This window comes from Dromiciops gliroides, chromosome 2, assembly GCF_019393635.1.
Source record: "Dromiciops gliroides isolate mDroGli1 chromosome 2, mDroGli1.pri, whole genome shotgun sequence".
NCBI classification, from domain to species: Eukaryota; Metazoa; Chordata; class Mammalia; order Microbiotheria; family Microbiotheriidae; genus Dromiciops; species Dromiciops gliroides.
This window is the reverse complement of record NC_057862.1, coordinates 260799616-260814776: the sequence shown is the minus strand read 5'-3', so window position 1 is coordinate 260814776 and position 15161 is coordinate 260799616. Positions and strand designations below refer to the sequence as shown.

General features: G+C 43.0%; 1 protein-coding gene across 3 annotated transcripts in view; it reads left to right on the top strand.

Moving 5' to 3' along the window:
* ACTN1 (actinin alpha 1) overlaps positions 1 to 15161 on the top strand; it is a 132820-nt gene that overhangs the window by 80572 nt on the left and 37087 nt on the right. For all 3 annotated transcript variants that reach the window (XM_043983099.1, XM_043983098.1, XM_043983097.1), the window contains exons 4-6: positions 10410 to 10496; positions 11141 to 11228; positions 12856 to 12934. In XM_043983099.1, coding sequence (XP_043839034.1) covers positions 10410 to 10496; positions 11141 to 11228; positions 12856 to 12934 — 254 coding nt within the window. The remainder of the gene's footprint in view (positions 1 to 10409; positions 10497 to 11140; positions 11229 to 12855; positions 12935 to 15161) is intronic.

Below are 15161 nucleotides of genomic sequence, written 5' to 3'. Positions count from 1 at the left end.
CTTTTCCTTATACCTCCAGAAAGAACCCATCTAACTGGAGACCTATGGGGGCTGGCTGATGAAGGCTGTTCCACTGACAAATGAGCATTCCATCTGGGAAATAGAGTCTGGTGGGGAAGTGGGAAGGATAAGAAAGCTGTTAGCAGAAAATAGGGAGTGGGGAGGGATCTTGTCTATGTGAATCCTGAAGGAGCCTTTCAAGACATCTCTGGCCAGGCTACTTACTGCTCAGGAACTTCTAATAACCAGCATATGTGAGGACTTTGGAGGGGCAAGAAGGTGTAATAAGCTCACACATTTTCACACACATGTGAAGAATCCTCTCCTCTCCTCTTTTTTTTTTTTAAACTTCCTGGCTTTCTACTTCTTGGATCAGGCCCAGCCTGTTACCAGAAGGGAAGGACTTATTTTCCTAGCAGTTACAAGGGCTGTGATGCATCTCCTGAGGGAGCCAACTTTTATATAACTCACATTCATTAGCGCTTTAGAGTTCACAAAGTACTTTCCTTAGCTTGAGGAGGAGAAGGTGGTGTAAATATTAGGATTCCCATTTTACATATGAAGATTCTGAAGCTGACAGAGGTCAAGTGACTTTCTCAAGGTCATGCAACACATACAGATTGGAGGGAGCCAGGTTTCCTCACTGCAAGTCCAGTGCCCTTTTCACCATACTGTGCTCCTTCTCAGTAAGGGGAAGTCCACCTACTCAATGGGGATTTTTTAGATTGTCCTTGTAATAGAGATCCCTTGAAAAGAATGGGAATCGAGGCTTTATGGAGACAAAGAGAGGAAAGATTGCTCTGTATAAAGGAAGCTAGAGAGACTTTGTGAGAGAGGCTGCCTATATTAATTCCTTCAGCAAACATTAAGCATCTGTTACTTTGTAGACATAGTGTTACCTTCAAGGCATAGTATTAAATGCTGGGGTGACAGAGATTGGAACAAAATTGTCCTTGTCCTGAAGGACTTGACATTCTCTCTGGGGAAAACAGATTTTTTTTCTTATATACAGATAAATCAATACAAAATATTGGTAAAGTAATTCCAGGGCACTAACCACTAGAGTAATCCAAAACAGCCTCAGTGGGAGTTGGCACTTGAGCTGATCTTTGAAGGAAATTAGGGATTCTAAAGGGGGGGGTGTATTTCATTTCAGGCATAAGGGGACAGCCTCTGCAAAGACACAAGGCAAAAGATGGCGTCTCATGTATAGGGAACAGCAGGTAGCTCAGTTTGGCTGGAACATTGAGTGGGTGGGGGAGTGGGTAGGAGAGCATTGAAACCAGTTTGAAAAGATATGTTTGAACCAGATTGTGAAAGGCTTTACATGCCAAATGGAGGAGTTTGAATTTAAGTTTATTCTAGGGTCCATAGGGAACCACTGAAACTTCTTGAGCGGGAGAATGATGGGGTCAGACTTATGTGGGTATGAGCCCTTGGGATCTGAGGCTGAAGAAGCCTATACCCCATCAAGTCTAGCCTATACCTCAGTAAGGGGTCTGCAGGGGGCAGCTATGTGGCGAAGTAGATAAAGCACCAGCCCTGGATTCAGAAGGACCCGAGTTCAAATCCAGCCTCAGACACTTGACACTAGCTGTGTGACCCTGGGCAAGTCACTTAACCTTCCTTGCCCTGAAAAAAAAAAAACCCAAAACAAAAACAATAAGGGGTCTGCAGCACAACCGGCAAAGCAGTCCCTTAGCTTTGCTTTAAGACCACCAATGAGAGGGAACGTGGTATTTTAAGAGGCAGCTCCATTGCACTTTTGCATAGTTCTAAATGTTTCTGTGCAGCTTACACCCAGTGTTCCTAGGCTGCCCTCAGGCAGCACATGGCGAAAATGTTACTCTTTTTGCTTGTGACAGCTATTCAGATACTTGTAGGTAGCTATTATGTCCTCTCCTAAACCCTCTCTTCCCAGACCAAGAAAGCTGGAAAAGGTGGGATGCTAACACCATGAGTTTGGGATTAAATAAGGCCCAAGAAGTATATCAGTCAAGGCTTCTCCCCGAGATGTCTGCACCTGATTGCCCTCCCCGATGGCTGATCTCATTTCTTGTGCCCATCCTCATTTTTTTATTTTAATAAGTTGTTTCAGTTTTATTAACTAATGTGGATTATCTATACCACAGGAGATGGTTTTTTGGAGTTGTGATAGTCTGAAAAATTCACTTCCAGCCAGATTAATCTTTTCTGGATTTAGCCATGCTAGTCTTTCGACAGCAGACGCACCTCATCTGACAAGGACTTGAATATTTTCTAGATAAGCGTAGGTGCTTGACAGAGTGTGGGCTCAACTGGCATAAGGCAGTCTCCATGACACAATGAGACAAATAAGAATATTATTCAATTCAATAAATCCATGATCTCATTGATGAAAGTTCTCCCTTTATAGTTTCATGGTGCTTAGAACACCAAGCCTGGAGTCAAGAAGACCTAAGTTCAAATCTGGCCGCAGGCACTTATTAACTGTGTGATCCTGGGCATGTCTTTTTTTTTTTTTTGTGAGGCAATTGGGGTTAAGTGACTTGCCCAGGGTCACACAGCCAGTAAGTGTTAAGTGTCTGAGGTCGGATTTGAACTCAGGTACTCCTGACTCCAGGGCCAGTGCTCTATCCACTGCACCATCTAGCTGCCCCTTCCTGGGCATGTCTTAACCTCTGTTGGCCCCACTTTCCTTTAATCTGTAAATTGGTGATAATAATAGCATCTACTTTGCAGTGTTGTTGTGAGGATCAAATGAGAAAATATAAAGAGTCCTTAGCACAGTGCCTGGCACATGGAAGATGCTGTATAAAGCTCATTCCCTTCCCTCCCCCTTCATAGGTGCAGATCACAAACCATTCCTGTCTTCTTATCTTTGGTGATTCAACACATTCTTTCATACTTCTTCCACTGAGGATCAAAAAGCATTTGTTAAATGCCTCCTATGTGCCAGGTACTTGATGTGTCAAGGAGTCATGGAAACATTCCTCTAGCTCTTTTTACATTGCTAAAGTAGCAATGGAGTACTAATTATTCAGGCTGGACATTTATTACCCTTCACATTTATCATGACTGGCCCAATAACAATAGTCCTTATAGTTACATGATATTTTGTGCTTTCAAAATATTTTCACGTACCTTGTCTTTATTCTTACCAAAACCCTTTTGAGTTGTGATGTAGAATATAATATCCTTGAGGACAGGTACTGTTTGTCATTTTGTTCTTAAATGCACATAATGGGCTCTTTTTTTTTTTTTTTTTTGGTGAGGCAATTGGGGTTAAGTGACTTGCCCAGGGTCACACAGCTGGTAAGTGTCAAGTGTCTGAGGCTGGATTTGAACTCAGGTCCTCCTGAATCCAGGGCCAGTGTTCTATCCACTGTACCACCTAGCTGCCCCACATAATGGGCTCTTAATAAATACTTGCCAAATTGAATTAGGTAGGATTGACATTGTTCCCTTTTGGCAGATGTAAAAAAACTGAGATTCATTAATTAAAAAGACAGGTGACTTGTCCATGTTTATGTAACACAACCAGGACCCAAACTCTAGTCTTTGGACTCTTGGGGATTGTTGTTGCCTCTGCTCCAAACTTGGAAGCTACAAATTTCTTTCTTACTGTGTCTCTTGAGCAATGAATCTTTATTATCTCCTGCTGTCTGCCTCTGGGCTAAACAGTTATAGCCAGTGTCTTGAGTATCTACTTTGTGGTCAGCACAATGCTAAGATTCATAGATATAAGACATGGGTCCTGCCCTCTAGGAGTCTAGGTGGGAAAGACTTATAGGGAGTAATTATATAGATACCAAAGTCTAGTTTAACTCTGCTAGTGCAATAGTGGTTCAGAGATAAGGTAAGAGCAGCAGAGGCTAGAAGTAGTTTGAGAAAGCTTAGGAAGAGGTAAGATGATAAGCTCAATCTTGAAGAATGGCTATGCTACTTAGAGAGGATGTTCTTAGAGAGGGGAATTTCCTGAGATGGATGTTTTACTATAACATCAAAGGTTTAGAGAGATGGAAAAGACCTTAGAGATTATCCCCTCAACCACTCCTCTTAATCTGAGGCCCAAGGGTAGTTAGGTGCCATAGGAGATAGAGTGCCGGGCCTAGAATTATGAAGATTAATTTTCCCGAGTTCAAATCTGTCCTCAGACACTTACTAGCTGTATGAGTCTGGGCAAGTCATTTTACCCCGTTTGCCTCGGTTTCCTCAACTGTAAAATGAGCTGGAGAAGGAAAGGGCAAACCTCTCCAATATCTTTGCCAAGAAAACTTCAAATAGGGTCACAAAGAGTTGGACAGGACTGAAACAACCGAACAACAATCTGAGGCCTGGATTGATTAAGTGACTTAGGTAGGTAGAAAGAAGAGAGAGGATTTAAAGTTAGGTTCTCTGATATCCTCAGAGTCGATGGGGATGTTTGTTAATGGTCTGTCATCTATCCTAGTGTGGCAGATAATAACTCAGATTTATATACTGATTTAAACTTTATAATGTTATTTCCTTATAACATCCCTGCGAAGGAAGGACTGCAAGTACTACTTTTATTTTTATAAATTTTTATTGATAACTTTTTTATATCAACAATATTTATCATTTCCCAGTATCCTCTCTTCCTCCTCCTAAAGAACCATCCCATATTGCAATGTTTTTAAAAGGGAAAAAAGAGGGACAAAAATCAACCAAACTGATCAGTACATTGAAAAAGCCTGAAAATATAACCAACACACTACACCCATGGATGTCCCAGGGCAGGGGGAGGGGATAACCTTCTCATATCTTTTCTCTGGGGATCATGCTTATTCTCTCTAATTTTACAGCATTCTTTTTTGATTGCTTTGTGATTCTTTCCATTTGCCTCTCTGTCATTGCATATGCTATTTTCTTGGCTTGGCTTGCTTCGCTCTGTATCTTTTCATGTAAGTCTCCAAGCTTTCTTCTATTCATCATATTTTGTTTTTGCTGACACACCACAGTTTTCTTAGCCATTCACTAGTCTTTGGGCATTTACTTTGTTTCCAATTTTTTTGCTATTGCAGAAAGTGCTGCCATAGATATTTTAGTGCATATGAGGACTTTTCGTCTTATCAAAGATCTCCTTAAAATACAAGCTGCCTATTGGAATCTCTGAGTCACAGAGATTCATTGAGTCCACAATCTATGGACATTTTAGTTCCAAATTGCAAGTATTATAGTCAGGGAAATGAAAGATTAGAGAGATGCATGTGACCCTCAAGGTCACATGGCTTGGAAGTATCAAAGCTGGTATTTTACTCCTAGAACAGTGGTTTTTCCACTACATCACACTGGTCTGAGAATTTTGTGACTTTGCTTTTGGTTTCCCTGTGTAGTATTTTCATCTAGTTGTTTCCCTTTTTGATGCCCCAATCATTTCTACTTCATTGGGGGAATCAGAGAATGATATTGAATTAAACACAATTATAGGCAGCTCTATATTTTCTGAGGTAAGTCTGGAAACTGGAATCTACCATCCCTAGAAGCAAAGGGATAGATAGCCAGCCAGTTTGGGACTGTGTGAGGGCAGGTTAAGTCAGTGAGGTGAGATTGTGGGTCTGGTGTATCATACATAGTTACTAATTCAAGATATTCCCCTGCCACCACCTTACACAGTTCTATACTTTCCATTGGAAATTTTTCTCTAACTACAGTGAGAAATTCCACAGAGGCTATTCAATCCCTGAGATGGGTTTCCTTTTTTTTTTGGTCTCATTTTTTTCTTTCTTTTTCTTCCCCTAATTGCGTAGGTGATGAGAGGGGTGAGTCAAAAGGCCAAAATGCAGAGGAGTCACTTGCTTCCTTACAGCTTGGAAAATGTCACTAAACACAGATCTCCAGGTGTTTTCTGTACAAGGCTGAGCTAAATTGCCTCTTCTCCAGTAGGGGCTGTGTAGGAAGTGAGGAGCAATAAAGAAGTCAGCAGAGTGTCTCTGGTAACTTGGCTTTTGGGGAAATACCTGGTTCTAGAACTGTCCACGAGGCAGCAGGATTCGGTTCTTTCCCAGGCTGTAGCTGTCTTTGGAAATTCCATCTTTGCCTATAAAATAGGAATACATAACCTTTTACTGTTGCCATATTTTTGCGACCCCCTCATTCAAGTTATGCAATTCCATATGGGGTTGAGACACACAGTTTAAGAAGCTAGACTCTAGAGCAAGAGGTTGTTGTTCAGTCATTTTCAGTCGTCTGACTCTTCCTGATCCCATTTGAGGTTTTCGTGAGAAAGATACTGGAGTGGTTTACCATTTCTTTCTCCATCTCATTTTACAAGATGAGAAAACTGAGGCAAACATGGTTAAGTGACTTATCCAGGGTCACCCAGCTAGTAAGTGTCTCAGGGCAGATTTGAACTCATGAAGATGAGTCTTCCTGACTCCAGGCCCTGGACTTGATGGACAACTACACCTAGCTGTGCTGTCCCAGAGTAAGAGGACTTGGGTTCAAATCCCACCTCTAATCCCAACCACCTGTGTAACCTTGGAGTTGTCACATAACCTCTCTTGGCTTTAGTTTTCTCATTAAAAATAAGGAGCTTGGTCTAGATTTTCTTTAGTTCCCTTCTAGCTCCACTGGAAGAATTAAAAGGTTGGAGGGAAATATAGCCTCCAGGTAGGAGGGCCTTCAGTGTATCCAGGCTGAGGCCCTGGACTTCTGTCCCCCCAGGTTAGAGGAGGTTGGTGAATGAGGTGGGGCAGGAAGGCTTTGCAGATCATCTGCATGGCTATGTGACTGAGAACACTATTGGTTTCACTTGACAAGTAATGAGACTCAGACTTTTAGTAGATCAGTACCTTGCTGACCATCATGGACAGAATGAAGGGAGGCATTGTGGGGCTGTAGAACAAAGTCAGAAAATGAGCCATGCCACATGCAAACTGCATGATCCGAAGCAAGTCATGTGTCAGCCTTTGGCTTCCCCACTAATAGGTCTGGGTTGGCATCACACTCTGAGATTCTTACCTTCTGTGATCTTCTGTTTTACTTGACCACATAGCATTTTGCATTTGTCTGTCTGTATGTTTCTCAGTGACTTTTAAAGCAATTGGCTAGTCTTGTACTTTGTGGTACTTAGAGTGTATCAGTATGAATTTGATCTGTAAGTCAGTTTGCTATTCAAGATGGCTACTGATAAGACTTTTCTGTTCAATTCAACAAACACTTCATTAAGTACTTGCTCTGTCTTGGGGGAGCTATGAAGTGGAGAAAGGACATGATCCACAGAATCTTCAGTAGGAAGTCTCTTTAGGGGCCATCTAGGCAATTTTTAGGAATTGCCTCTTCTACCCCAACAAAGATCATACAGAGACTGTCTTGAACATGTCCATTTGGGAAGATACCACTGCCTTCTGCTTTTCAATGGCTCTTGGAGTTAATGAAGTTTTTCCTTACTGCAACTTCTACCTTTTTTTTTCTTTAATTGAATTTTTATTGATTTCTTTTATTTCTATATCATCTGGATTTACAAATGTCCTTCCTTATCTCCCATTAAGTGAGCCTTCCTTTTAAAGAAATATTTTTTTTAAGGGGGAGGGGGAGGAGGAAGTAGCTCAGTGAAGCTAGAAAGTAGATTGGTGAGTCTGATGGCATGTGCAATATTCCAAACTCACAGATGTACCCTCATACTACCCAACCACCCCCCAAGGGGAAGTGACTTGCCCAGGGTCACACAGCCAGTAAGTGTCAAGTGTCTGAGGCTGGATTTGAACTCAGGTCCTCCTGAATCCAGGGCTGGTGCTTTATCCACTGTACCACCTAGCTGCCCCCAAAAGAGTGGTTTGTTTTGTTTTGTTTTTAAGTGAGGCAATTGGGGTTAAGTGACTTGCCCAGGGTCACACAGCTAGTAAGTGTTAAGTGTCTGAGGCTGGATTTGAACTCAGGTACTCCTGACTCCAGGGCCGGTGCTCTATCCACTGCACCATCTAGCTTCCTCCAAAAGAGTGTTTTTTTGTTTTTTTGCTGGGCAACGGGGGTTAAGTGACTTGCCCAGGGTCACACAGCTAGTAAGTGTTAGGTGTCTGAGGCCGGATTTGAACTCAGGTACTCCTGAATCCAGGGCCAGTGCTTTATCCACCGTGCCACCTAGCTGCCCCCAAAAGAGTGTTTTTTAAAAGGAAAAGGGAAAAGAAGGAAAAAAATCAGCAATCAATACACTAAAAAGATGATAAATGTCATGTTCCACACTTGTTAATATTGCTCGCTCCACCTCAGCAAAGGGAAGGGGAAGGTATCTTATATCTCACTTCTTTGGAGCAGAACTTGTTCTTTGTAATTATACAACACTCATTTTTACCACTTTGGTGGTGGTTTTTTCTACTGACGTTGGTATAGTCATTCTGCATGTTTTCTTGGCTCTTTCTGTTTCACTTTGCATCAATTCATAGATCTTCTCTGCTGTCCTGTATTCATCATGTTTGCCATTTCTTGCTGCATATTAATGCTCTATTATATTGATGCACCACAATTTTTAGCTTCAAAGTGTCTTAACCTTCACTGAACTTCCATCTTCTAATCTGCAAAATAGCGATAATGGTGGTTGCAAGGGAAACTTTCTGGAAATCTTAAAGCATTCTATAAAAAAACACTTGTGTGAACCATAGCAAGGTCAGGGCTAGTGGTTTCCCCCTTCTTTATCCATTTCAGTGTTAAGCTTGTAGAAAACAGTGCCCTCTGCTGTTAGCAACCATAAGGAGATGATTTCTGCAGCCTAGTCAGTGGACTAGAGGAGCAGAGTGTGTCTCTCTGTCTCTCTGTCTCTCTGTCTCTCTCTGTCTCTCTCTCTGTCTGTCTGTCTCTCTCTCTCTCTCTCTCTGTCTCTCTCTTTCTCTCTCTCTCTCTCTCTCTCTATATATATATATATATGTGTGTGTGTGTGTGTGTGTGTGTGTGTTTTTGGTGAAGCAATTGGGGTTAAGTGACTTGCCCAGGGTCACACAGCTAGTAAGTGTTAAGTGTCTGAGGCAGGCTTTGAACTCAGGTCCTCCTGACTCCAGGGCTGGTGCTCTCTCCACTGCGCCACCTAGCTGCCCCCAAAAGAGTGGTTTGTTTTTGTTTTGTTTTTAAGTGAGGCAATTGGGGTTAAGTGACTTGCCCAGGGTCACACAGCTAGTAAGTGTTAACTGTCTGGGGCCGGATTTGAACTCAGGTACTCCTGAATCCAGGGCCGGTGCTTTACCACTGCGCCATCTAGCTGCCCCAGGACTATATTCTTAACGGGAATCTTTGCAACCTTGGGGTTTTTGACCCAAAGTGTGAGTTGGATAAGGTGGGATCTTAAGCCTGTTCTCACCGTATCATCTGCAGAGGCAAAGGTAAAGGGAATAAACATTTATATAGGGGCAGCTAGGTGGCACATTGGATAAAGCACCAGCCGCGGATTCAGGAGGACCTGAGTTCAAATCCGGTCTTGATACTTACTAGCTGTGTGACCCTGGGCAAGTCACTTAACCCTCATTGCCCCCCACACACAAAAAATAAAACATTTATATAGCACCTACTACATGCCAGCCACTGTTACAAATATTATCTCACTTGAGCTTCAAAACAATCCTGTAAGGTCAGTGCTATTATTTCACCCCCATTTTACAGATGAGGAAACAGAGGCATTCAAAGGTTTATATGGCTTGCCCATGGTTGCACATCTAGTAAGTGTCTGAGGCCAGATTTGAACTGTGGTCTTCTTGACTCCAGACCTGGCACTCTATCCACGGCAACTCCTAGCTGGTTTGGCGGAGGCAGCAGCAACTCTGTCATACATGTATCTTGGCCACTGGCATCTGTCCTTGTGTAGTAGAGGGACCGATTTTGGAATCAGAGAACATGGCTTCAAATTCTGACTCTGGAGTGACTCTTTGTCATCTGTTTGAACTACCTGTGGTGACCTTGGGGAAGTCCATTTGATTGCCTGTCTGTGCCTCAAGAGATGCGTTGGGCTAGGTGACCACTAAGGTCACTTCTAGCTCTAAATCCATTCTCCCACATTAGGAATTATCCTGTCAAAAAACAGAGTGTATGTGACTTGTGGGGAAAAGGTGTGGTCATTTAGGTTCATTTTCATGGTACTCTCATATCTGCTTAAACAATTCCCCCAAACCTGTAGGTCACATAGCAAAGAACAGCTGGGTTTAGGTAACATCCTGGTTTTCATTTTTTTTTTTTTTTGGTTTTTGCTGGGCAATGGGGGTTAAGTGACTTGCCCAGGGTCACACAGCTAGTAAGTGTCAAGTGCCCGAGGCCAGATTTGAACCCAGGTCCTCCTGAATCCAGGGCCGGTGCTCCATCCACTGCGCCACCTAGCTGCCCCACATCTTGGTTTTCTAGCTCTGATTGCCAGAGCATTTGTGACTCTCATGGCTGCTCGAGATCAGGAGGGATCCATTCTAATATCTGTGTACTTTTTTTTTGTGCAGAAATTGTGGACGGGAATGTGAAAATGACCCTAGGGATGATTTGGACCATCATCCTTCGCTTTGCTATTCAAGATATCTCAGTGGAAGGTATAGCTGGGATTCATCCCACACAAATGTTGGTCTTTTCCCACCTCTTTCTTCATCTTGTATGCATACAACCCAGGCAACTCTTTCCCCAGACAGTACTTGGCCACACTTAAGTGTGTGTTGATTACCTGGATCTTTTCACTCTCTGTGTTGTGATATCTGGACAAATGATACTATTTAGGGAAGGGGAAGGGAGAGGTTAATTCCTTTCCATGCCACATCTGGTTAGGTTTATGTTATAGACTAGAAAAAGGAAGTTATGTGGTTGTACTGACCAGACCCACTAGGCTTTGGTTCCGTTGATACTCTATGTGGTGCAGTGGGAAAGTGCTCCATGTCCTGGGCTCACCACGCTCCCTAGTATCCATATGGGCAAGTCAGCACCATGGCCCCTCCAGACTGGGGGAGGGGAGTGGAATTCCAGGCAACATCCAAGCATCTCCTAAAAGACTTCGTGCCTTCTCACGGGTGGTGAGGTGGGGAATCCCATTTCAAAGAGAGGGATTGTGTTGAAATCAAAGGTGAGAGAGATGGTTCTACTAACCATCATAATGAGGGGCCACATTACTGCCTTGAGTGCCCCTTGTGTATGCAGGTATTCACCCACTGACCTGGCCTGTTCTTCCATTTTGCCCACTTCACAGAGACATCGGCAAAGGAAGGACTTCTGCTGTGGTGTCAGAGGAAGACAGCCCCATATAAAAACGTAAACATTCAGAACTTCCACATCAGGTATGTGACATACATGTCCTCACAATCCCAACTAGACTGTTTTTTTTTTTTAATTTTTTTTAGTGAGGCAATTGGGGTTAAGTGACTTGCCCAGGGTCACACAGCTAGTAAGTGTTAAGTGTCTGAGGCTGGATTTGAACTCAGGTACTCCTGACTCCAGGGCCGGTGCTCTATCCACTGCGCCACCTAGCCGCCCCACAACTAGACTGTTTTGACAAAGGTTCTGTTTAAGCTCCCACCCTCCCCAGCTACATGGGGCTGGTCTAAGCAGAGATTCTCTGGGGATATGTATGGAGTATTGAAAAGGCTTCTCTTTTTAAAAATAAATTTATATTGATTTAAAAAATATCACCTACATTTCCCAATATAGCCCTTACTGCTTCCTCCCCAAGACCCATCCTGAAACAAAGAATAAAAAAGAGGAGAAAATAATCAGCAAAACAAACTAACACATTGGGAAAAGGCTGGGGTTATGTAAACTATTCTACAACTATGGTCCCTCACTTTTTTTTTTTTTAATAGTGAGGCACTTGGGGTTAAGTGACTTGCCTAGGGTCGCACAGCTAGTAAGTGTGTGTTAAGTGTCTGAAGCTGGATTTGAACTCAGGTACTCCTTTATCCACTGCGCCACCTAGCTGCCCTGGTCCCTCACTTCTGCAGGGAAGGGAGGAGGAGGCGGCACGGAAAATATATTCTTAGAAAGACTATCTGTTGGGAAGATGGCATTTTATATTTCTTTGCTCTTCCCTATAGTGTTCATCACATGTTCATTACATATATTTTGAGATGGATGATAATCTTGGCCCAGTGTCCCTGGAACAGTATATTACACAGCATAGCATAAGGGGGTTGGAACAGGGAGATATAATGCAATTAAATTCAATCAGTCATGTATAGAGAGTGCAAGAAGATGGCTTTGGAAAGAGAGGGCAGTTCTTAGTCTTGGCTCCCTGGGCATCAGGGTATTAACAACTGGAGATGGGGTTTGATCAGAAAATGGTAGTTCTTTTCCATCTTCTGTTTCCCAGTCTCTGACTTGCCACTCACCCATCTTGGAAAGAAGGAACCACCTGTATGGTGACTTACAAAAGATCAGTAGGAATCTCACATGGTCCACTCTGCCATAAATAAAGAATAATTATGACAGTGGTCTTAGAGGAATTAACTGAAAAAATAATTATCTTTTATGCATGAAGTTATTAATTTATATGTAAATAGTTATTAAGCAAGTTTAAGTTGGTTGAATTAAATATTCAATGTTCAGCTTTTAATAAAACGTTTAAAAATAGGTTAAAAGAAAGATGACCTAGTCTTTCTCCCCAGACTTTTCTTCTCCCCCTCCAAGAGAGGCAGCATGGTGTAGTGAATAGAGTGCTGGCCCTGCAGTCGGGAAGACCTGGGTTCAAATCCTGCCTCAAATACTTCCTAACTGTGTGACCTTAGGCAAATCACAACTTCTCTGGGCTTCAGTTCTATAACTGTAAAATGAGAGAGTTGGACTCAAAGATCCCTAAGGTCCTTTCCAGCTCCTATGACCATACCATCTCTCATCTACTCTCACTGACTGACCCCACCCTCTCCTTCAAACATACACATTTCTAGGATTCATTTTTTTTCTCTTTTATAGCTGGAAAGATGGTCTTGGCTTCTGCGCATTGATCCATAGACACCGGCCGGAACTCATTGATTATGGGAAGCTGCGGAAGGTATTTACTGACAAATTGAAGGCACATGTTGGAAATGCTCCCTTCTGCCTGCGGTCACACTAGACCTACATATTTAAAGGGGAGAAAGAGAAAAATGCCTTTACTTAGTTGGGGTGGAATCCCAAGATAAAACCTTCCCACTTTGAGACAAAAAAACAAAACAAGATGAAGCGTTTTACGCAGTTTCAGAGAACAAAGGAAGGAGGCAGAGGTTTCCTTTCAAAAGCATGATTGCATAGGGTGCCCCGCTAGGCTCTGTACTCTGCCTTTGAGTGGGTGCCAATCTAAACCATTAGTGATAATGTTATAACAATGGCTCCTGCTATCATATGATTCTCCTTCATAAACCCACAGCTTATAGTGCCTTCTCCACAGATCTGTGACTCTCCATCAGGGTTTTCTGTCCTTAGGGCTAGGGGTGTTGGGGGTGCACTTTACCATCTGCTCACTTGTAGGAAGCCTATCACAAACCAGGAGGAATTTTGAATGAGACATCAAAAAGGGTTTTGTTTTGTTTTAATTGAGCCCCATCAGTGAGGTTATCTTAATTAAATAATTTATTTTTGCGGGGCAATGGGGGTTAAGTGACTTGCCCAGGGTCACACAGCTAGTAAGTGTCAAGTGTCTGAGGCCGGATTTGAACTCAGGTACTCCTGAATCCAGGGCGAGTGCTCTATCCACTGTGCCACCTAGCTGCCCCTGAGGTTATCTTGATCAGACTATGTTAATAACATAAACAAGGATTCACGAGATGAGTGCTTGTTACTTAGCAGCAATACCTCTGGCCAGACCAGATGATGAAAATTGACTTACCTCGGCCAAGGCATTAAGCTTTCCAAGGAAATATACTTGAAAAGAAAGCCACTGGGGCCTGGGGATATATCATCTTAGAGACACAGTTGGGAAAATGGCCTTTATTGCAGCGGTTCCTGACCTTGGTCCACATCCTTTCCTCCCTCTGAAAAGGATTTGTGGGTAGATTTCAGAGGGCCTAGGAACTTGGATAAGAAAAAAAAAATTGCACCTTTATTTTCACTAATTTCTAACTCAAATATAGCATTTTCTGAGAAAAGGTCTATAGGCTTTATCAGATTGCCAAATGAATGAGACCATGATGCAAAAAAGGTGAACAATCTCTGATTTTTTTGGCAATGTTTCCACAGATCTGGCTACTTCTGGTTCAGTTGCTGTGGGGCATGAACTTCACCCCCAGGCTTCCCTGTGAGGAAAGAGCCTGAGATTCCTATTCCTGTTTTGCAGATGGGGAAACAAGCACAGGCTAATGAGCCAGCTTATCACTGGCAAAAGATAGGCAAGGCCTATGACCTTCAGTAAGGCAGACCCCTTATTTTTTTCTTTTAAAGAAAAATTAGTTATTTCTTCCCTTTCATACCACGAGTCACAGGCCATTTCTCCTCATTTCCCTAGTTGAAGAAACAGAGGCCTTGGGAGGCAGAGGAGTCTGAGTCAGAACCCAGACCTCCTTCATCACTTGTTACCTTCTAATTTGATAAGATTAGCTCATCTTTCTGTAATACTTTGCAGATCCCTTTTCTCATGAGACTGCAGTAAGTTGTGTACCTATTATCATACCCATTTTGCAGAGCAATAAAACTGAAGTTTATATAAAGTGACTTGCCCATGGTTACTCAGCCATTAGCATCAGAGCTTTTATTTAACCTCCAAGTCCACTGCTCTTTTTGCCACATCATTAGAGCAGTTGCTGCTGATAACCTGGGGCCAGGTGAAAGCTCTGCCTTCTTGACTGGTTTTTTGGTTGACCAAATCCTCAGGGACACTGCCCTATTGAGAAAGCTTGCAGTACCCCCTAGTGGCTACTTAGCAAATAAGCAACATGGACATTCTAGCCTAGTAAAGATGAAAAAGCCGTTAGAGTCAAACTACCAACCAATTTAATAGGATTCCTGCTGCTTCTAAGTATCTTGGCTTCCATTGGCAAGGATGGAATCCAAAGAACTTCCCATCCTGGAGGAAGGATAAACACAGAGCTGGATTTGAATGACCCTACCCAGTGGGGGCAGGGGGGGGGGGCGCGGGGCGCGCGCGAGGGGGCAGGGGTAGTGATTTCCTCAGAGGCATCCAGCTGTGGCATGATCCCATTCAGTAAAGCCAGCCAGTCCTTCTCTTCCATCTCGATCCCTGTACAGGGAGGGACTGTGGTCACTGCTTCTTCAGGTTCTCACATCATGCCTTTGCTTTTCTTCCC